Below are 25,103 nucleotides of genomic sequence, written 5' to 3' on the forward strand. Positions count from 1 at the left end.
TCTTCTAACTCACCTTCTTTACTTTTATCTTTTAATCCTATAGTTCATTCTCATTTCTTTGTCCAATTCCCTTGCACGAACTGGAAGGTGTTAATCCTCAAAGGCTTCAAACTAGACAACTGAAGGGAACATTTGAAAAACTATTTCAGAAAAAGATAGATAAGATAGAGTTTATCTAATTGTGTTCCAGAAATAAATGAGAAGTAGACTTCTCAAAGAGCAAGTAAATACAAAGTGGGTAAGCAAGCATCTCTCCTTATGCTCTCTTAAATTTCTGCTATAGGACTGTGACTATGGTACAAAGGATGCTATACTTGGTTCTCTTGACAACACTCTGGTACTTACTCACTGAGTGAACTCACACAAGTTACTCAGTTCACTCTTTTTCCTTAACCACAAATCTCAAAAGAAATAGCATCTACTGGTATGGATTGTTGTCAGTATTAAATGATTTATTGTATATAAAGCACTTTTGTACAGTGCTGGCATTAATAAATAGTACATATTTACCATTCCTGACACTTGTAACAGCTATCATGAAGTCACAGTTGTAAAATACCATATTAAAATTTCACTGACTTGATAACTGTTTTTCAGACTTAGATCTAAATGTTTTCACACAGTTAATATAATTTAAACCCTCTTAAATCAAATTCATCCTGCACCAAATTCTATTATATAACAAATATTTATAGCAGAATTCCAGTGTGCTTCAAGTCTGTGAATATTATAATTTCCCTTTTATTATTCTAGTTTGAAAAAGATGCCACTGGTTCCAGTTTTAAATGACTATTTTTCTAATTTTTTTACTCTATATAAAGATACATATTCCAAAAAATTTAACTTTTAATATGATATCAGTTTAATACACATAACTCAATAAAAGCTAAAAAAAAAATAAAATGCCTACTTAGAAGAAAAAAAGAATATAACATAAATAATAGATCTCTTTCTCACCTCGACAAAGTGATCACTTACCGATAAGAATCTATGCACAGTCAGGACAGGAGTAGGAAAGCATCTGCATTTGGTCATTTTTATTTCTCCTTAGCTTTAGGGTTAGCTACTGGACAAACAGCAAGGCTGTGTACTGTTATATCCCGAGTATTTCAAATCCTGAACAAAGTTGCACAGCTTCTGAACATAAACAAGGCTTAGCTTGTGACAGGCCCGGTACCATTAAACAGGACAGAATTCTATCTCATTTCTTTGCTTCTTGCCCAAATAACATGCATGGAAACTCCTTGCACATTCTGTTTAATCCTTATGCAAACCTGCCTTCAAACATGAGAATTATAATTCTAACTTGGGATTTATTTTACTCAAGACATTGCCCTAATTGTGAGAAATAATCTCAGATTTCTAATCATGAAATACACACTTACTAACCAAATTATAGAAAATAATTTTATATTATTAAGCTTGAAGGTTAAATCAACTAGACTCATTCATTTTTTCATTTGCTTATTGTTTAATTTGTTCATTATAACAATCCTATGAAATATACATAGGAGAGGCTGTATTCATCTACTTCTATATAGCCAATCTATCAAAATAACTAATGAGCTCCATTTATTCCGTAAAACATGAAGGCTGATGCCCAGCACTTGCTGGACATATCAGAGAATAGTTAATAAACTATTCCTAATCCTATGGTTGCGTTTCATAACCATGAGACAATTTTTGTATTTCCCAGCCTGTCTTTGCCAGTTTTTTCATAGTAAATTCTATAACACAGGTAAAAATGATATAAATAAATGAAAATTGAGTGCAAAAGGGAACAGTTCTTATTTGTAAGAAAACTAAGCTGAATGATCTGGAAAGACTCTCAAGAACTAAAAAGAATTAGTATGACTTAGATAACAGTAAGGCAACTTTGAAGACTGGGAGACATTTTGAAATTCTAGATGAATTTTCACTGTTTCACTGCAACCTGAAAATTACAGGCAATGAATTATAAGTATTATTAATGCCAGAAGATGATGCAGAAGTCCAATCAGTGGGCTCCAGAAAGCTTTTAATCTACATTAAAGATTGATGAATGAATATTTAAATTATTTATTATACAATACAATGTTTAAGGTACATACGTATTGTTTTACAATTTTCTACTTTAACTAACATTTTCTATTAACTAACAAACTATATGTTCCCAATATGTAGTATAAAAGATCGATTTTCAATTCTCTTTTTATGAGGAAAATAAAACTCATCAAAGTTAAGTAACAGTCAGTAAATCACAAAGCCACATTACAAATTCAGACTGTATATACCTATATTTGAATATCTTCTGCTAGCAAAAATGTACCATAGCTCAATTACTAAAATAGAGGTTACTTTGAAAGGAACAGTATATTTACTATGTCTTTAATCCCATTGCTATCATTTTTAAGCCTTACCAAAAAGAAATTATGAATCAAAGTAGGAATTCTATTATTGAGCAAGGTAAAAACCATAAAAAAAATATAGGTTACAAGTATAGAAACAGGGAAACCAGATGATCAGCAACTTGGTGGTTACATGTGCTACAAATTTGTATCTTAATGTTTGAAATATATGTGCTTATGTTATGCCTTACTATGTTCTGAGAGATAGTGTAACGTAAGGAGAAGTTTAAAAGGTAGGTTCTGAAATCAGTTGACTTGGATTTGGGTCTTGGCTCTACCATTTATTAACAGGTAATACTGGTCAATTCACTTAACCTCCATGTGTCTCAGTCTCCTTATCTGTAAAATGAAGAAGATAATTCTTATCATATAAGGGTGTTTGTAGGATTCAATAAAATAATCCATGTAAGGGAGTACCTGCTACATAGTAAGCACACATGACTCACTAGCTAACATTGATGTGCCAGTGAGGGTGCTAACATAGTAAGTAAGAGTATTCCTGGCATGGGGGCCAGTCTGCCCAGATTGAAATCCCAACTCAGTTACTTAGCAACTCTGTGAACCTGGGAGAAGTTACTTATCCTCTTCATGCCTCAAATTTCTCATCAGTAAAAAATACGTAATAGCTCCAGCTTCGCAGGATTATTGTGAGGATCCAATGGGTTAATAAATACAAAGTGTCATGTGTAATATACATGGCATATAAAGTGCCATAATGTAATCAACGTTAGCCACAATTTTGGCATTATTGGTTATTTGGCTACATAGAAAACTGCTGTTTCTCAGAACATATATATACATATTACCATGGTCATTTTAGCTCTATGCTTCTCACTCTCTGTTTGAGACACTCAAACAATTTAGTCTCTAGTACAGGACTCAAGCAATTTAGTATTTAATACAGACAAATCACCAGTGCCATCTAAGCAGCAAGCTGTTAATAAATTCACCAAATAAGGAATGTTGCTAAAAAGGGGTAAAATTTTTACAGATATAAATTTATTAAGACAAACAATCTAATGTAGTTAGAAATCTGTGACAAACTAAATATAGTGTAGTTTGAAAACTATGACTATTTTAGTTGAAAATTAACAAACAAAAATTGTATATATGTGTGGTATACAATATGTTTTGATATATGTATACATTATGAAATAGCTAAGTCAAGCTAATTAACATATATAATACATCAGATATTTATTTTCATGGTAAGAACATTTAAAATGTACTTTCTCAGCAATTTGCAAGTATACAGTATGTTGTTATTACCTAAGTCACCATGTTGTACAATAAACCTCCAAAACTTATTCCTTTCTAACTAAACTGTTGCATCCTTTAACCAACATCTCCACGATCCCTTCCCCAGTCCTCAGTCCCCAGTAACCACCATTAACTCTGTGTTTCCATGAGTTTATTTTTAAAATTCTACAGGTAAGATCATGCGGGTTTTTCTTTTTGTGCCTAGCTCATTCTATTTAGTATAGTATACTTCAGCTTCCATGTTATAGCAAATGACAGGATTTCATTCTTTTTTTTATTTTTTGCTACAAACTTTTTATTATTATTATTATTATTATTATTATTATTATACTTTAACTTCTAGGGTACATGTGCATAACGTGCAGGTTTGTTACATATGTAAACTTGTGCCATGTTGGTGTGCCGCACCCATCAACTCGTCATTTACATCAGATATAACTCCCAATGCAATCCCTCCCCACTCCCGCCTCTCCATAATAGGCCCCGGTGTGTGATGTTCCCCTTCCCGAGTACAAGTGATCTCATTGTTCCCACCTATGAGTGAGAACATGCGGTGTTTGGTTTTCTGTTCTTGCAATAGTTTGCTGAGAATGATGGTTTCCAGCTGCATCCATGTTACTACAAAGGACACAAACTCATCCTTTTTTATGGCTGCATAGTAGTCCATGGTGTGTATATGTGCCACATTTTCTTAATCCAGTCTGTCACTGATGGACATTTGGGTTGATTCCAAGTCTTTGCTATTGTGAATAGTGCCGCAATGAACATACATATGCATGTGTCTTTATAGCAGCATGATTTATAATCCTTTGGGTATATACCCAGTAATGGAATGGCTGGGTCATATGGTACTTCTAGTTCTAGATCCTTGAGGAATCACCATACTGTTTCCCATAATGGTTGAACTAGTTTACAAACCCACCAACAGTGTAAAAGTGTTCCTATTTCTCCACATCCTCTCCAGCACCTGTTGTTTCCTGACTTTTTAATGATTGCCATTCTAACTGGTGTGAGATGGTATCTCATTGTGGTTTTGATTTGCATTTCTCTGATGGCCAGTGATGATGAGCATTTTTTCATATGTCTGTTGGCTGTAAGCATGTCTTTTTTGAGAAATGTCTGTTCATATCCTTTGCCCACTTTTTGATGGGGCTGTTTGTTTTTCTTCTTGTAAATTTGTTTGAGTTCTTTGTAGGTTCTGGATATTAGCCCTTTGTCAGATGGACAGATTGCAAACATTTTCTCCCATTTTGTAGGTTGCCTGTTCACTCTGATGGTAGTTTCTTTTGCTGTGCAGAAGCTCTTTACTTTAGTTAGATCCTATTTGTCAATTTTGGCTTTTGTTGCCATTGCTTTGGTGTTTTAGACATGAAGTCCTTGCCCATGCCTATGTCCTGAATGGTATTACCTAGGTTTTCTTCTAGGGTTTTTATGGTATTAGGTCTAACATTTAAGTCTCTAATCCATCTTGAATTAATTTTCGTATAAGGAGTAAGGAAAGGATCCAGTTTCAGCTTTCTACTTATGGCTAGCCAATTTTCCCAGCACCATTTATTAAATAGGGAATCCTTTCCCCATTTCTTGTTTTTCACAGGTTTGTCAAAGATCAGATGGCTGTAGATGTGTGGTATTATTTCTGAGGACTCTGTTCTGTTCCATTGGTCTATATGTCTGTTTTGGTACCAGTACCATGCTGTTTTGGCTACTGTAGCCTTGTAGTATAGTTTGAAGTCAGGTAGCGTGATGCCTCCAGCTTTGTTCTTTTGACTAAGGATTGTCTTGGAAATGCAGGCTCTTTTTTGGTTCCATATGAACTTTAAAGCAGTTTTTTCCAATTCTGCGAAGAAACTCATTGGTAGCTTGATGGGGATGGCATTGAATCTATAAATTACCTTGGGCAGTATGGCCATTTTCACAATATTGATTCTTCCTATCCATGAGCATGGTATGTTCTTCCATTTGTTTGTGTCTTCTTTTATTTCACTGAGCAGTGGTTTGTAGTTCTCCTTGAAGAGGTCCTTTACATCCCTTGTAAGTTGGATTCCTAGGTATTTTATTCTCTTTGAAGCAATTGTGAATGGAAGTTCATTCATGATTTGGCTCTCTGTTTGTCTATTACTGGTGTATAAGAATGCTTGTGATTTTTGCACATTAATTTTGTATCCTGAGACTTTGCTGAAGTTGCTTATCAGCTTAAGGAGATTTTGGGCTGAGATGATGGGGTTTTCTAAACATACAATCATGTCATCTGCAAACAGGGACAATTTGACTTCTTCTTTTCCTAACTGAATACCCTTGATTTCTTTCTCTTGCCTGATTGCCCTAGTCAGAACTTCCAACACTATGTTGAATAGGAGTGTTGAGAGAGGGCATCCCTGTCTTGTGCCAGTTTTCAAAGGGAATGCTTCTAGTTTGTGCCCATTCAGTATGATATTGGCTGTCAGTTTGTCATAAATAGCTCTTATTATTTTGAGATACTTTCCATCAATACCGAATTTATTGAGAGTTTTTAGCATGAAGGGCTGTTGAATTTTGTCAGAAGCCTTTTCTGCATCTATTGAGATAATCATGTGGTTTTTGTCTTTGGTTCTGTTTATATGCTGGATTACGTTTATTGATTTGCGTATGTTGAACCAGCCTTGTATCCCAGGGATGAAGCCCACTTGACTATGGTGGATAAGCTTTTGAGGTGCTGCTGGATTTGGTTTGCCAGTATTTTATTGAGGATTTTTGCATCGATGTTCATCAGGGATATTGGTCTGAAATTCTCCTTTTGTGTTGTGTCTCTGTCAGGCTTTGGTATCAGGTTGATGTTGGCATCATAAAATGAGTTAGGGAGGATTCCCTCTTTTTCCATTGATTGGAATAGTTTCAGAAGGAATGGTACCAGCTCCTCCTTGTACCTCTGGTAGAATTCAGCTGTGACTCCATCTGGTCCTGGACTTTTTTTCGTTGGTAGGCTATTAATTATTGCCTCAATTTCAGAGCCTACTATTGGTCTATTCAGGGATTCAACTTCTTCCTGGTTTAGTCTTGGGAGAGTGTAAGGGTCCAGGAAATTATCCATTTCTTCTAGATTTTCTAGTTTATTTGCATACAGGTGTTTATAGTATTCTCTGATGGTAGTTTGTATTTCTGTGGGGTTGGTGGTGATATCCCCTTTATCACTTTTTATTGCATCTATTTGATTCTTCTCTCTTTTCTTCTTTATTAGTCTTGCTAGCAGTCTATCAATTTTGTTGATCTTTTCAAAAAACCAACTCCTGGATCCATTGATTTTTTTGGAGGGTTTTTTGTGTCTCTATCTCCTTCAGTTCTGCTCTGATCTTAGTTACTTCTTGCCTTCTGCTAGCTTTTGAATGTGTTTGCTCTTGCTTCTCTAGTTCTTTCAATTGTGATGTTCGAGTGTCAATTTTAGATCTTTCCAGCTTTCTCTTGTGGGCATTTAGTGCTATAAATTTCCCTAAAATTAAAAGACACAGACTGGCAAACTGGATAAAGAGTCAAGACCCATCAGTTTGCTGTATTCAGGAGACCTATCTCACATGCAGAGACACACATAGGCTCAAAATAAAGGGATGGAGGAAGATTTACCAAGCAAATGGAGAACAAAAAAAAGCAGGGGTTGCAATACTAGTCTCTGATAAAACAGACTTTAAACCATCAAAGATCAAAAGAGACAAAGAAGGCCATTACATAATAGTAAAGGGATCAATTCAACAGGAAGAGCTAACTATCCTAAATACATATGCGCCCAATACAGGAGCACCCAGATTCATAAAGCAAGTCCTTAGAGACTTACAAAGAGACTTAGACTCCCATACAGTAATAATGGGAGACTTCAACACCCCACTGTCAACATTAGACAGATCAACGAGACAGAAAGTTAACAAGGATATCCAGGAATTGAACTCATCTCTGCACCAAGCAGACCTAATAGACATCTACAGAACTTTCCACCCCAAATCAACAGAATATACATTCTTCTCAGCACCACATCATACTTATTCCAAAATTGACCACATAATTGGAAGTAAAGCATTCCTCAGCAAATGTACAAGAACAGAAATTATAACAAACTGTCTCTCAGACCACAGTGCAATCAAACTAGAACTCAGGACTAAGAAACTCAATCAAAACTGCTCAACTACATGGAAACTGAACAACCTGCTCCTGAATGACTACTGGGTACATAACGAAATGAAGGCAGAAATAAAGATGTTCTTTGAAACCAATGAGAACAAAGATACAACATACCAGAATCTCTGGGACACATTTAAAGCAGTGTGTAGAGGATTTCATTCTTTTAAAAAGTTGATTCTTATTTCATTGCGTATATACACAACAACATTTACTTTATCCATTCAGCCACTGATAGACACTAAAGTTGATTATGTATCTTAAAGTAATGCCACAATGTGCAGCATTACTTTAGGATGCAGGTATCTCTTTGACATGACTGATATCATGTCATTTGGATATATACACAGAAATGGAATTTTTTGATCATATGGTGTTCTATGTTTAATTTTTTGAGGAACTGTCATGCTGTTTTCTAAAATGGCTGTACCGATTTACATTCTAAACAGCAGTGAGCAAGGGTTCCTTTTCTCTACATCCTCAACACTTACCTCATTTTCTTGATAACAGCCATCCTAACAAGTGTGAGGTGATATCTCATTGTGGTTTTAATTTGCCTTTCCTTGATAATTAGTGATGTTTATCATTTTCATATACCTGTTGGCCATTTGTATGTCTTCTCTCAAGAAATGTCTTTTCAGGTCACTTTGTGTAGAAAGGACATGTTAAGAATTAAGGTTGTGACATGTTTATACAGCTATCGAAATGTCATGCAAATGCCAAGTAGAGAAAATTTCAAAAACTGCAAACTATAAGAAGATTGCTTGATAAACACAGTACCAAAAAGAGACTCATTTTGCGTGAGTCAAACAATTGAGAAACACTGTTAAAATTTTTTGGACAGATTTGTGATGTTAATAAACTCCTGATCTTCTCTAGACCTCATTTTCCAATGATACGAGAGTGCTGCATGTGTTGAATTTTTTTCTAGTTTTAAAGGTAAGTGATACTATCACTATACTAACTTTAACATCATTAATCTAAGCATTATCTGTCAAAGCGTTTTTCTTGGGGGAAACTCTGATAGCTTCTAAGATTCTTATCAACTTGATGATTTTTGTCAGTGCAGCTATATTGGAGGAAAAGAATTAGAAGTATGAATTTTTGATATAATGTAAACAGCACAAAAGCTATAACATACGCTAAGATATTATATTGTTGGATAAAGAAAAATATTAATACCACATAAAGATCCCATATAATAGAATTATATAGCTTTACTTTTTGCACATCACATGATTGTTAATCAAAGCTTACAGAACTCAAAACTACAAAGCTATTGTAACCTATACTATACCTGCAGTCCTCATTTTGTGCACTTTAAATATGCACAAATTTCAGAACCACAATTTAGTTAAATGGTACTAGTCCTCCAATAACACATTTCAAATTTCATAGTAATTACACAAGAGCTGCTGGCTCTTTAGCCCACAAATCACTAGAGAAATAACAGATGACATGATGATCAGTGACCAATCATAGCACTTCTTTCAAATGATTGGTCACTGCACATTTGCAATCTTCAAACATAGATAGGAAAGTGTGTTTTCTCCATGTTTCCCAGAGATAAACCCACATGATATTTTACAAAAGTTGATAACAGACAAAGGGGATTAGCCTATAAAAGTGAAAGTATAGCAAAGAAAAAAAATGTGATAATGCTGGGATGGAAACTGGATGTGAGTAGGAGATCTGAAAATGGTAACAACAAACAAAGACAAGAGAAACCTAGGCCTGCATGAAAAGCGAAGGTAAGTACTATGTTGAAAAAGCCTGATAAATATAAAAAACAAAGTCATTTCAATAGGATTCTAATTTAATGTAAATGGAGTTGTAGGAGAAATAGCTGACCATAGAATGCTGACACTGAATCCTTTGGAGAGATGTAGTTATGCAGCCAGAGGAACTTAATGAGGGTGAATCCACCACACAAATGAGGAAAGTGATTGAAACAAAAAAGACGACAACATCTCGGAGGAAGTGACACCAACGTGAAACTTCACATTGAAGTTCCTTTAAATGTTAAGGAACTCTCAGAGAAATTTCACAACATTTAAAGTACAACAGACAAAATACTGGGAACTAATCTAAACTTTGAAAGGAATATAACAGCTCAATTCACCAAGACATAGAAAAGATGCTCATTCCATATGATAAGTTATAGAATTAGATAGAAGGCAAACACTGTTCCAACTACTTCTGACAAGTTTTTGCAATGATATCATACACTTTCTCAATGTTTCTAATGTTCCAAATTACAGTGTACTAAAAAACATTAGTTTAGTTTTACTAATTATTCATTTCCCTATACATTTATGAAACACAGTAGGAGAGTTTTTAATGCTTCGATAAGAAGTTTTAAAGGTCACAGAAAATTGTCGTTTTTACCTTTGATTATTAAGATCACATTACCTGGTTTCATCTTACATCATCGTTTTTAGGGTCCCATACTACTGTGCAAAGCAAGGAGTGTATGTATTGCCAATGCCTATATTTTACTTTCAAGGATTTTGTCAATATAAGCACAAATCATTCAGAAATCACTATTACACCTATTACTAGTATAATAGCTAGTCCCCTTCTGAATGTATTTTATAAATTACTTGCAGTATCATGATATGATGTTGAAAGATGCCCTTTGTTTCACTTTTAACAAAACCAGATAAATAGAAGAGCATTATGTACCTGGTAGTGGTAACTGAACTAATATACCACTGACTCTTGGGTCCATATTCAATTGATCAGTTATGTCCAAAAGCTCTTCCTGAGAAACATCCTTCGGTTTTAGAATGAGCTCACTGTAAATACCTAGAAGAAAAACAGGCAGAGAAGGTCACTTGACTAACTGAATATGGTTTTTCATCAATAGTGTCTAACACAGTGTGGGACTGTTTCTACTGCAATGAAAGGTTCTGATGTTCCATGCATCACCAGGAAGGATTATTCCAATAGTACAAGTGTTTTCTCTTGATTCACATGCATTCTTTGACCTGGAATGCCAGGTGACAATTTGTTCTTGTTTGAGATAAGCTACTGTTAGTAGATTTGAAGACAATAAAAATATCGCTACCACACAACTATTAGGCCGAGTTTAACAGAGTGAACAAGCCAGGTTTATTATTTAATTAAAGCAAATATAATGAAAGCAGGCCTTTTAGATGTAAACTATTCTTTGCATATCTTGCCATAGAATATAAAACACACTGAATTAACCCTACAAGAAATTGGAAGAAAAAATCATATGAAATTAACATAAAGCTTTGGTAACTGAATAATCTTTAATAATAACACATGCAATTCAAATGGCACTTATTTGATCATTATCATTCATAATTATCACAATTTGAAGGAAAAACAGAAAACATATTTAGTAGTAATTACAACTAAAACACATACCCACCTACAGCAGAGGCAGCTCTTATCTTATTCCTGACATATGTATGGCTTGCTGGGTTATCTCCCACTAAAATTATACTGAGGTGAGGTCTTCTGTTTCCAAGGGAAACCCATGATTCCACACCTCGCTGTATTTCTTTCTGGATACGCTTGGCCATTTCGGTTCCTGATATAATAATGGCTTCATGTCTGTGGAAAGCAAAACAATAAATGTAATACTTAAAAGAAAATAAGAAATATTCAACTGTGCAAATTTAAGGTACAAAAATCAACAAAACCACCATGATTCTCCAAGCACCCAAAGTTTGATTTTTTTTTTCAATTATAGTGACACCTACTCTTCAGGTTCATAAATATTTTATAATTTTGTGAAGGATTGCAACTCTGTTATTTAGTTCTACAGTATAATCTATCTGCTGTAGAATGAATGTGCATGTCTCTTCAAAATTCATATGTTGAAATCCTAACCCCAAATGTTATGATATTAGGAGGCAAGTCCTTTGGGTGGTGATTATACCATGAGGATAGAGCCCTCATAAGTGACATTAGTGTTCTTTTAAGAAATTTCAGAGATCTCCCTTGTGCCTTCTGCTATGTGAGTACATAGCAAGAAGACAGCTATCTATTAACCAAAAAGTAGGCCCACACCAGACACTGAACCTTCTGGTGTATTGACCTTGGACCTCCCAGTCTACAGAACTATGAGAAATAAATTTCTGTTTTTGTATAAGCCAACCAGTCTATGGTATTGTTATAGCAGCTCAAATAGACTAAGATGCTAACTACAGTGTACATTTCTTCACAACTTTCACTTATGTACTACATATATATATATAAAACATATATATTATACACACATATGCATACATATGCATATACATATACACACATTTATGTATTCATATAAATTATCAAACCACATACCCAAAATCCGGACTATAATATTGCATAAATTTAAAGTTCTGCTATTTTTTCTAAAGAGGCAGATCAGCACAGCCTAGTTAAAACTGGTAACCATCTTGAAGACTGGACTCCACTGTGTATACACGTAGCCCCACAATCTTGCGACCCTAAGGTGAAATCAGTTCGTTTTTGGTTAGCATATCCTACAAAAGATGCTGAAGTCATGAGGTTTATACTACACAACTCTTTTAACTTACTCAAAGAAAAATGTTATTCCATGGCCCCAGGCATGGCCCCGGACAACAGCTGTGAGTCTTGCCATGCTTGTCACTGATTATGGTGGTGATCAGGTCAGTAAACAGATAGTTCAGTACCTCCCCGATGCAATGGCATCATTTCTAATGGAATAAGTTTCCACAGAAGATTACTTCCTGCCAGTTTATATGTATTTCAGAAGGTAAGAAGTGCTATATTTTGATAGATGATATAAACTATCTCCGGAAAGGCACAAAGAAATACTTCCCAGAAAGGCTTTTCTGCTCTCCATGACCTCAAACTTGAAAGTGGTGAGTTACATTGCTCTTACTGTGTGTTTATTTTTTAAAGGTATCTGATAAAGTAGAAGGTGGTCCCTTCTTCCTTCTGCCCCTGTCCTTTCACTATTGAACGGCCTGGTGAAAACATGATCACTACAAAAAACAACAAATGTAGGTCAATAAATGTTACGAAAAAGAAGAAAAGGATTTAAAGAGTAGGACGCAGAAGAGAAAGAGGAGGAGGAAAGGAAGCCTTATAAACCTTAATTCTTTGTGGTACCTGTACACTTTTAATTTTCTAATGAGGGCAGGTGCTATAAATATCCAACAAGCAGATTTCAAGACCCCACAACCTCATCTACAATTCAGAATTCCTGGGGGTAGGGGTAAAACCTGGAAATCTGCACATCTAATAATTTCCTACATGTGGTTCTTGTGTATGACCATGTTTGAAAACCACTTTAGTTTAACACAAAAGTGTATTTTAATAACAATCATAATTTATGAGTAAATAACTGAGCAAATTGGATAGACAATACAATCACAACTAGACATTCTAAGTAAACTCTACTTTTGATTCTAATTTTGTCTACTCTTAAAATTTTAATAGCTTTCAAGACATGATGTCATGATAAATTCAATATATCAATCTTGTTCTGCTGTCTCATTTCTGTGTTATTCAGTATAATTGCTGTAAAATAAACTGGACATATTTAACGTGTACAAGTTTTAATATATGTATATGCCTGAGAAATCACTATAGTCAAGAAAATGAACATGTCTATCATTCCCAAAACTTTCCAGGTGCACCTTTAAAATTTTGCCATTTCACCTGTCTCTGCCAGATTCCACTCCTCAATTCACCATTCCAGGCAACAATCAATCTCTTTTGTTCATTATATATGAGTTTGTATTATCAAGAATTTTATAAAAATTGAATCAAATACTATATACTCTTTTTTGGCCAGCTAATTCCACTCAGCATAATTATTTTTTAATTCACGTAGTTGCATGTTTGAATGGTTCATTTCTTTTTTATCGCTGAGTAGTATTACACTGTATGGATATACCAATATTTGTTTATCCATTCAATGGTAATTATTAACAGATATTTGGGTTCTTTCCAGTTTTTGATCATGACAAATACAGCTGTTACAAACATTTTATAACACATATGTTTTAATATATTTTTTGCGGGGGGGACAGAGTCTCAATCTATCACCCAGGTTGGAGTTCGGTGGCAAGATCTCAGCTCACTACAACCTCCGCCTCCTGGGTTCAAATAATTCTGATGCCTCAGCCTCCCGAGTAGCTGGAATTACAGGCATATGCCATCATGCCTAACTTTTGTATATTTAGTAGAGATGGGGTTTCGCTATGTGGGCCAGGCTGGTCTTGAACTCCTGGCCACAAGTGATCTGCCCCTCTCAGCCTCCCAAAACACTGGGATTACAGGTGTGAGCCACCATTCCTGGCTGCTTTAATTTCTTTTGAGCAAATATCTCAAAGTAGAATGGCAAGGTCATATTGTAAGTGTATGTTGAAATATGTTAAAAACTTAGACCATGTTACAAAGACACTGTACGACTTTGTGTTCCTTCAAACAGTACATGAGTTCTGGTTGCTCCATATACTTGTCATCACTTAAGATGGTCAGGTTTTAAAATTGTTGACATTTTAGTGGACATATGGTGGTATGTCATTCTGCTTTAAATTTACATTCCCTTAATGAATACTGATGTTGAACATCTTTTCATATGCTTATTTGCCATCTGTGATCTTCTTTGGTAAATTAAATAATTAAATCTTTTGCCCATTGTTTAGTAGGTTGTTTCCTATTTTGAATGTTTGAAGTTCTTTGTATATCCTAGATTCAAGTCCTTTATCAGATATGGGGTTTGAAATATTGTCTCCCAGTCTGCGCTTTGCCTTTCTATCCTCTTGTGTTTTTAGAACAGTTCTTAATTTTAAGGTACTCCAATTTATTAATTTTTCCTTTTATGGACCATGCTTTTAGTGTTGTATAAAAGAAATATTTGCCTAACTCGAGGTCACAAAGGTTTTCTCCAGTGTTTTCTTCTAGATTTTATGGGCCTAAGTCATACATTCAGTTTATGATTTATGTCTATTTTTAGTTTGATGAGAATTTGTATGAGGATATTGCCAAATGTTTTTTATGTCTATTGAGATGATCATATGTTTTTCTCGAGTGTTAGTCTGTTAATATGGTAACTGAATAATATTCAAATGTTAAACCAACCTTGCATTCCTGGGATACATCCCACTTGGTTATTATGTATCTATCCTTTCCAGATTATCATGGATTTCATCTGAAATTTTGTTAAAATTGTTGCATAAAAGTGCGTAAGAGGTCTTTGTAGTTTTCTTTTCTTATAATGTTATCAAGTAGCTTTGATACCAGGATGATGCTGGCTTCATAGAATGAGTTAGGAAGAATTCTATCCTCTTCAAATTTCCAGAAGAGTGTGTAAAGAATTGGCATTTTTTTCTCCCTTAAATGTTTGGTATGATTCACCCATTAAGCTATCTGATTCTGGAGTTTTCTTTCTGGGAAGGTTTAAACCTACAAACTTAAATTCCTTAATATAGAGGGCTATTCAGGTTAGCTATTATTTCTTGATCTTTTGTAGTTTCTGCTTTGTACCTTCCAACACTTTGTATGTAATTATAGATAAATCAAGTTAAAATAAAATAAAACTTTTGAGGTCTTTATTTTTCAAAGTAAAGTAACAAACTTTTTTCACTGTTTCCTATGAATTTCTGGTGATGACATTTTATGAATTCATTTAAGCAGCCTTTTGGCACTAAGATAACAAGGACCTTGTATATTAGCAAATACTAAGTACTGCAGACACAGCAACAAATTCCAGCACAACTCATTTATAAGTAATAACAAAAAAAAAAACTTTCCATAAATCAATTTGTGTCAGGAATATTTTCTTAGGGTAGAACACTATTATAGAAGCAGATTTATCTGTTAAGAAACTAGAAATCACCTAACACGGTAAGGAATATACATTTTATTTTAAAATATAAAAACATCTGAACTCTGTCTTGCATTTTATAGCATGTGAGTAGTGATGCTACTGCTGACATTATTGATTCACTCACTATTAAACAAAATCATTTGTTCACAGGCCACTGGGAAGCTGGCAATCACTGAATATAATCCAGGCTAATTATGACCTAGACAGTAACCTGCATGACCTGGAGAGTGTCAGAGAAGACCAGTAGCATAAACGGATTCCCAGACTCCAAAGAGACACCTTTATACAGATTAAACTTAACTGTACCATGTATACTCATGTCTAAGACTGTTCAGGGTTTACTTTAAATTATAGCACTGAGGTGCTAAGTCAGCTTGCTAACTAATTATAGCAGACGTGATACAGCGGGGCTAGCTGGTGTTTATGGGTAAATTAGGAGTTAGGTTTCTGAGCATTTTTAGTAGCAACTGGCCCCTCCAGCTGACTCCATCAGTCACTGTAGAACTCAGCAAGCCTAGCTCCGTAGGAGTCACTATAAGAAGAAAAATGAAGCAACCTCAAATTAATGCAGGTCCAATGGGAGAGTGCCTGTATCAGTCCATGTGCTGGAAGAACTGGTCAACTCATACATTCTCATTACTTTAGCGCATAAACAAATTAGATTTTCAACATGAAAATTCTTGAAAAGCTAAATAGGTTAAACATCAGCAACAATTCAAATGTTCAGCCACTGAATAATACATCTCCTAAAATTTCTCTCTAGCTTGTCTTGATCTCCTCTAATCCATTTTCCATACTGTAGCCAGAGTGATTGTTTTCTAATTCAATTACATCATCTCCCTGGTTAAAACTCCTCACCACATGCTAATTGTTTATTCACTTAATAAACACATGTTGAAAGCCTCCTATTCACTGAAAACTATTTTAGGCACTGGGCATATAAATAATAGGGCGCAAAACCATTACCTACTTTTATGGAAACAATATTCTAGTTGAAGAAGATATAAGCATATTGAAAAACAACAGGTATTTAATATATCATGTGTGACATGAGGCAGAGAAACAACTTATCTGAGGGCCAGAGTTATTTTATATGGGTGGGTTAAGGTATCACTTCTCTGATAAATCAGGTAACATGTGGGCAGAAATGAAGGAAATGAAATAAGTCATGTAGATTTCTGGGAGAAAAGCATTCTAAGCCAAGGGAAGTGGACAGCAAGTATGGAGGCCTTTAGCAAGGAGCATACCTGAAATATTTGAGAAATAGCAACAAGTCAATGGTTGCAGTGGAAAGAACAAGTGAACTGGGATAAGACATGAAGTCAGAGAAGGAGTGGGACATCAGATTACATAAGGCCCTGCAGGCCTTTGAAAGGATGTTGGCTTTTACTGTGAGACAGGAAGCCATTCAGAGATTTTGACGTGACTTTCATTTTTAAAATAACTGGTGAAAATATGGAGGATAGACTCTATGAGATCAAGTGGAGAAATGGAGACTCCAGCTAAGAAGCTAGTATAGTATAACAGGCAAGGGATGATGGGGAGTTAGGCAAAGGGGTAGCCTTGGAGGAGCTAAGTAGTCTGATTCTGAATCTATTTTGAGAGTGGAACCATTGGGAGTTACTGAGATTGGGTGTAGGATATGAAAAAAAGAAAAACAGAAGGCAAACATGACTCCAACATTTTTGACATGAGAAATTGGGGGGAAAATTAACTAAAATCCAAATTCCCTATGGGTTACAAAGTTCTGCATAAGCTACTTTAGCCTCATTGCTAAAGAACACTATGCTTAGTGAGTCGCATACTACACACCAGTCATATTTTAATTCATGAACTGCACCATGTTCTCTCTGGGCCTTCACATATAATTTTCCCTCTGCCTGAAACTCCTTCTTCTCTTTCTCACCTCTCCAACCACTTTTCCAAGTCTGTCCCACACATTGCTCAAGTCTCAGCTCGTAAAACACTCTGGTAATGTTTTCCAAACCCTGTACCCTGGGACTCTGCTATGAGCTCCCATAGTACCTTGTTTTTACCCTTTTGAAGTATTTTAAATCATTGATATTGTCTAGTTGTCTGTGTTCTCTGGATAGGCAGCCTGTAGCTCTCCATTTCTTTATGTCAATTGTTACTTTATTTTGTTCTTTTTGTGGTGCCATGTTTCCCTCATGGCTCATAATCTTTGTGGCCTTTCATTGGTGTCTATCACTTGAAGAAGTAGGCATCTATTCCAGTCTTTATAAGCTGGCTTCAGTAGGGAAAGCCTTTCACCAGTCAGTGGGTCTAGAGATTCTTGATGGGCCATCCGGCATGGTCCATGGGTGGGCTTGTTGCTAAATCCCTTGGATTGGTTGGCAGGTGATGCCTAGGTCAGCAGGTGGTGGGTCTAATACTTCAACTCACAGGGGACTAATCTGGTGTGTGGGTCCACTGGGATGGGCTGTCACTTGGGTATATAGGAGCAGTCCTGGAGCCTGGGCCTGCAAACACAGACCTGAAGCCTAGGTTCAAAGGGACCATCCCGGCACTGGGGTAGGTCTTGAGGCTGAGCCCATGGGGACCAGCCTGGCACTGGAATGGTCCTGGTCCCAAGTCTGTAGGGACTGGGCTGGCACAGGGTCCCCTGGAATGGGCCTGGTGCCTAGATCTGCAGGGGAAGACCTCGTACCTGGAACCATGGGGTTGGGTCCCGAGTTTGGGTCCCTGGGGACAGGCTTGGACGTGAATTTATGGAGGCTGACCTGGTACTGGGGCAGGCTTAGAGTGTGGGTCCATGAGTTTCTACCTGATGCCTAAGTCTGCAGTGGCTAAGCTGGAATCCTTGGATGCTGCCCCGGCATTAGTGCAGGCCTAGAGCCTGGGTCTGCAAGGAGTAGCCTACAGGCTGTGTCTGTGGGGGCTGGCCTAGCACTGGGATGGGCAACACTTGTTGCATTTTTTTCAAAAGTTGTTGGAAACTATTAATCAACATATTCAACAAATAGACTAAATGGGGGTAAGGACACCTTCAGATGTAAAGTTTTTATTGAATTGTAATCAGTGAAACCAAAGCTTACAAACAAACGTTATCTCTTCAAAAAGAAGGGAAGAAGTAAACCAGTTTAAAAAATGATAGCTCAAACAATGCACAAGTAATTTTAATTTCTGTCCTTACGAGAAGAGACACAGAGACCCATACACACAGAAGGGAAGTGAAGACAGAGTGGGAAGACAACCATTTGACAACAGAGGCAAAAGCAAAGACTGGAGTTATGCAGCTGCAAACTCCTTAGGAACACGAAGGGCTGCTGGCAATAACCAGAAGCTAGTCGACAGAGCATGGGCCTACAGATACTTTGATTTCAGACTTCCAGCCTCCAGAAGTGTGAAAACAGATTTCTGCTGTTTCAAGCCAGCTAGTTTGTGGAACTTTGTGTACAGTAGAATTAGTAAATAAATACATCTATAATGGCAATTAATAGTTCAATGTCTGAAAAGAATCTTCTAATGGAGCTCATATTTTTTACTGAATAAAATTTCATTGAATAAATTACTATTTTGCAAAATGTTGGAATATAATTGAGAAAAACTTTAATTTTCCTATATCTAAATATGGCAAACTAGTTTTAAAACCGTACACAAAAACAACTTATTTGATGACTTTTATGTAAGTATTTGTCAAAGAAAAGTACTTTGAAAAGATACACCAAGATAGCACCTTTGAAAATATTTAGGCTAAAATATCTTCCCATTTCAATGTGCAAAACGTAGAATTAAGACTGTTCCATTTAGCAATTTATGTGTGCTTCAGCATCTATAGAGACAGTACTTTTAAAACTAAAATAACCATTGTCTAAAGCAAAGACTCTATTTGCAACTGTTAAGAAAACTGCAGAAAATTTAATTTTAAAATTAAGCATAAGGGCCGGGCCTAGTGGCTCATGCCTGTAATTCCAGCACTTTGGGAGGCCGAGGTGGGGCAGATCATGAGGTGAGGAGTTCAAGACCAGCCTGACTAATATGGTGAAACCCTGTCTCTACTAAAAATACAAAAATTAGCTGGGCGTGGTGGCGCACGCCTGTAGTCCCAGCTACTCAGGATGCTGAGGCAGGAGAATTGCTTGAACCCAGGAGGCGGAGGTTGCAGTGAGCTGAGATCACGCCACTGCACTCCAGCCTGGGTGACAGAGAAAGACTCCATCTCAAAAAAAAATAATAATAATAAAGCATAAGATCTTATTAACTTTTTTCAGAAAATTATCAGTATCAAGGTGTTAAAAGATACAGCTAAGAAATTGATTCAAGTAAGTGAATATGCACCAGGAATAATTATTCATGCTGAATATTCATGTAATATAAATTTTTATTTTAGCATATAAGGACATAAATTATCTCTTAAAATGTTAATTTTGAAAATGGTTTGAAACTATAAGTTCATTAATATATTTGTAAGCCAATAAATATTCCAGATATATAATTTTCATTACATTCATGCCCCTTTTTACTCTAAAAAATGTGCTAGTTTGGTCAACAAATTATATAGTGACCTTGGCATTAATGCATATCAAAAACAAAATCCATTTGACCCCTTAGATATTATTTACATGATGTGCCCTGTCATTACGTGCTCAGGTGGTTTCCCACAAAGGCAGAAACGACCTTCCCCCAAAGGCTGCAAGAAAAGGAGCCCTGCCTACTGCTGGGCTAGCCACGAAATATGGCTTCATCAGGAGGCAAAAATTAAAGAAGGGAGGTGGCAGCTAGTGAGCAGCAGGGCAGCACTATGTAGTACAAATTACTCACCTGAAATCAGAAGTCCTGAGCATCAGAGCTCTGGGTCACCATTAGTAGCAATAATAAAGTTAGGCAAGCAACTTAGCTTCTCTCAACAGCATGCAATTTCTTCATCTACTTAATAGGAATACTCTCTTGTTGACCTTACATTACATAAGAGGATTTAGCTAAAAGTTCATTGGCTGGTTTGCAAAAGTGGCTCTTTCTGCTAGTTTCTGCTAAATAACAGATGGAAACATATTTCGATAACCAGAAACATTATGAGGCAGAGAGTCTTCAGCACTTAGTGCTGTTTCCATGGGCTTGTTTACTTGTACTTCCAGAAAATAAACTAACCACCTTATCTATGCTTGTTAGAATCAAATGATGTATTTAATAAACTAGAGCAAAGTAACAAAGGGGGGGGATTATTTCTATGTATCAAAATACTCTTCCACAAAAAAGTAGCATAACAACAAATAAAACTTAGTCAAGATCAATAGTTTATTTAATTTGTATACTTGAAAAATCTACATCTTTATAATTCGTATACTTGAAATATCTACATCTTAGTTTCAATCTCATCTTTATTCACAACTTCAACTAGAGCTGCAATGAACCATTTTATCTCTATAAAGATGAAAAATCCTAATACAATGACTGACAATTCCAAGCTCTACCCAGGACCTAACATACAGTTTAATTGCTTTACATCTTAGGGCATATCTTTGGTATTTTGAGTTTGCACAAGAGAAATGAAACCCCCCAAAAACGGCAAAATTCCATAGGGAATAAAACCAATCACCAGTATAGGGAGTCTTTTGAGGTATCTTGTTAAAATAAATGTATACCTGTGTTACGTTTATGGCCTCTTTAAAAAAAATTCGTTTCATACCCCAAGTACCATATTCACATCTGGAAGTAATTTTACTAGAAATTACATTTGCAAATCAATAAAAAGTAAAATAACTTATTTTCATTAAATATGACTCTTCTTGATACTCAGTTTTTTAATTAGTTAACTTTCTGACTCTGTACTACTTAAACAATATCCATTCATTTTCAAACGAACTTTGTCAGAAAGAACCTTAGATGCTAAGCTTTGTGCCACAAAAGCTCTTGGCGTGTTTGCTGAAACCTGTGGACTCTTTCCCAGAACAATCCCTTTAAACATTCAATATAAAATACAAAGTACAAGGAAAACCAATTTTACTGAAATACTATCAAATGCTTTTTTAAAAAAGTATTAAATAACAGAATCTAGTGGTAGATCTAACTACCATAACAAAATAGTGATGTGCAGATGATGTTTTGTGGTATCTGCCTCAACTTCGTGATACTGAAGTATTTGTAAATTATATTAGCAAGTCACATGTACTAATGATATTATGTATTTGTTGCCAACACTGACAATGGAAAAAAGAAAAGCTAAATTTATTAGAAGTTAGTCACCTCCAATCCAAGTTTATGAATCCCCTGAATTCTATCCATAAGGTCCTAGGTTAAGAACATCTCAAACTGAGGGAATCTAACAAAATAATTTGTAAAATATACATGCAAATTAGCTTTCGAGATTCACAAAAGTTCTATGAGATTTAATATTAATAAATGTTTCAAAAAGAAGAAAAAGCAAAAGTGAGATAAGTCAATAATTATAAACTGCCTGTAGAGAAGAACACTGGAAAGATGATGTGGGTTCAGGCCTTGTCTTCACCATGTATTTACTGTGTCAACTTGGACAAGTTTAATTTCTTTAAGCCTCAATTTCTCAATCTGTTAACTGGAAATAGATAGTAATAGTGTCTATCTACCTCCTTTAGTTGTTGTGAGGATGGAAGGACATACTGTATGTGCAAAATCTCAGCAAAGTGCTTAACATCAAGAGCTCCTTAGATATTAAGAAAAATGTCTTTTTCAACAATACAACTGAATTCCTTAAAAGCATGATGGCATTCATTGCAGTTCCAGTTAATTACAAACAGCAAAAAAAAAAAAAAAAAAAGTGGGGAGAGAACATCTGTTGCAAACTATACACACGCCCTCACTTTAGAATTATGAATCTTTAGATCTTTAGATAGTCTTTGGATCTAGGAACACTCTAATGAGCCTAATTATAGAAACCTACATAGAGTTCAGATGATGAAGTGAACAAACCTGGTTGGTATGATGTTGACAAGAACATGACCTCAATCTGAGAGTAAATTATTACATATTTTCCAAGAACTAGACATTAAAAAACAGCAAGATGGTTAGGTAAGTTAGGGCCAATTGATTTAATATAACATGATGCAGTCATTGAAATGCTAATAAAAACAATAGCAACACAGAAACCACTTATGATGTAACCTTAAGTGGAGCAGCTGGCTAAGCCTTCTTGGATAATACCCTGCCCTGAATTCTTTAACACTACTGTTAATTTAGGTTCAGATTGTGTTCTATTCTGACCATAAAGTTTTCTACCTTGCATGTACAATGTCTTCTCAAATCCCAAGTGAATTTCTTAACAGCAAATATCACTTATTACTAATCATTTCTTTAATTTAGCATACTCATTTACAGCTCAAATTTCACCCAAGCTCCTCTCTTAAACCTCCCTCCACAACTTAATTATCTCTAAGCCAAAGCGTAATTTCACGAGTTCCGTGGGATTCCTTGAAAGAGTATGTGCCCATGGAAAGATCATCTGGTGTTGCTCCTTTCTGCTGTTTTCATCCTCCCATCAGAGTACTAATATGAAAGAATAACAACTTCAAGGCATTTGAACAACAAAGATTTGGGTCATTAAAGAAATTGCCAAATTATTAGTAAGATCATGATTAACTAACGAGATCTAAAATTACTACTAGTCCCTCTTTTTCATCTACTGATCCATTTTAGTCAAAAATCTTGATTGTGGAAATATTAGAACACACTATTTCTGAACAGCTGGAACAAAGAAAACTTATGAGACCAAATGTTGAAATATTTAGTTTTTGAATTTAAAATGACATAAGAATTTCTCGGAAATCAAAAGTGTAGCCAGATGGCTATTATATCTCATTTTCAGTAGAACAGGTATAGCAGGAAGATAGGAACACCACCACATTATCAAATTTGCCAACTAAATAGAAGATGATTTTGAGAAACGGCCTTTCCTAGTCGTTAGAAGAGACAGAAATACAGAGTAAGTAGTAGAGGGAAGAGTCTGAAAAATAATGAACATTGTTACTGATAAAGTGTGTCTTTTTTAATTATTAAACTTAACTACCCATGGTAAAAGACATGAATACTTAAATAAAACAAATAAGTATCTTTTACTAGGTCCAAAAATGTAGATTTTTTTAAAATGTGGTCTAGCTGCAAAAATTATAAAGCCGATGCCAGTGCGACAAAGAGAAAGGTGAAACTTCCAAAAGACCTGTAGGCAGTACACAGTTTTTTTTAAAGCTAAAAGAATAGGATGAGGAGAAAAAAGAGAATCTACCAAATTAACGATCTGAGGATTCACTGAGCAACAGGATAAACATGGAATGCTTGAGATATCCATTTAGTTAATTAAAATAAGTAGTTCAGGGAGAATAAGCCAAAGCGGGGTTTGTGAAAGTGCCCATATTGCAGGATACCTACAAATCTGCTTTGAGCATGGCAAGGTCTATAACCTTCCCACCCAAATGGGATGGACTGCTACCAGGCTTCTCACACTGAAAAGCACTGCGCACAAACTCAGGTGATGACTTTTAACCAAGGACATTTTGATTTGTAAACTGCTCACACACCACAACAAAATGGGAAGAATTTAGTTACAAAGACTTTTTTTTTCATTTTTAACCTTTTGCCTGGATAGTTAATTCATTTCAAGAAACAATAAGCTGCAACAAGAAGGGCTTATTTACTACTTTAACATTAATTTCCCCCAATTAATAAGACCTAAATTCTCATGCATAAACAGGAAACCAAATTCATTGCAAATTTTAAAGGAAAACTCATTGAGAGGAAAATGTTAAATGATACTTCAAAATACGGTAACTTCCAAACTCCATCAAACATTATTTATTGAAATTCTACTTAAAAAAATTCTCCACTAAAAAGCATTGTAAATATTCCATTATTATAGGTATGTGGCCAAAATATGAAAAAATAATCAAAGACACTTTTTCAATTAAGGCTCTACATAGCTCAGAAATCGTGACAAATCTGTTAATTTAAAACAGTCAATATCACTGGGATAAGAGTTTATCAAACTTAAAGGCAATTTTCAGTGAGAGTAACACTAAGGTGTAAATTTCATGGCAAAAGAAATGATGTCAGACTTAAATCACATTAACTATGAAGAACTAGACAACTAATGTGTGTCTATATATATAAAAAAGATGACTGTGGATGGGGACAAGTGGGGAGGCAGACAGTGGCAACCTCTGGAAGATGGAATCTCTTCTCTCTGCTGGTCCTAGAAGAGAAAAGAGACACCAATAAGCATCAACACACTGTCCGAATTCCTCCCCACCCGAGACCCACAAGTCCACAGGTGTTTCTCAACCTTGGGGCCAACCTCACCTTCGGAGATGGTATTCAGTACAAAGAGGGCGTCAAAACCCCTGCCTTATCTTAACTTGCCTAGTGCCGTCTTTAAAAAATAAAAACTATCAAAATATATTACTTATTTTTATAATTATAATACGCATCAAGGGGAATTGAAAGCAGCCGGGCTGAAATTAGTAACTGTTATCGTCCACGGGGATAAT

At 35.5% G+C, this 25,103-nt stretch overlaps 1 protein-coding gene across 10 annotated transcripts in view; it reads right to left on the bottom strand.

The window, feature by feature from the left end:
• The window catches only part of MTHFD2L (methylenetetrahydrofolate dehydrogenase (NADP+ dependent) 2 like), a 186,183-nt gene that overhangs the window by 120,121 nt on the left and 40,959 nt on the right, over positions 1-25,103 (bottom strand). For 7 of the 10 annotated variants that reach the window (XR_013417179.1, XR_013417180.1, XM_078001754.1 and 4 more), the window contains 3 exons: positions 12,108-24,808; positions 11,188-11,372; positions 10,473-10,595 (listed from right to left, as the gene is read on the bottom strand). Coding sequence is in view for 8 of the 10 variants with exons in the window: in XM_078001754.1 (XP_077857880.1) it covers positions 10,473-10,595; positions 11,188-11,372; positions 12,108-12,133 (334 nt within the window). In the remaining 2 variants the exon portion in view is untranslated. 10 annotated transcript variants of the gene reach the window in all.

Source organism: Macaca mulatta, chromosome 5, assembly GCF_049350105.2.
Source record: "Macaca mulatta isolate MMU2019108-1 chromosome 5, T2T-MMU8v2.0, whole genome shotgun sequence".
Classification (NCBI taxonomy): domain Eukaryota; kingdom Metazoa; phylum Chordata; class Mammalia; order Primates; family Cercopithecidae; genus Macaca; species Macaca mulatta.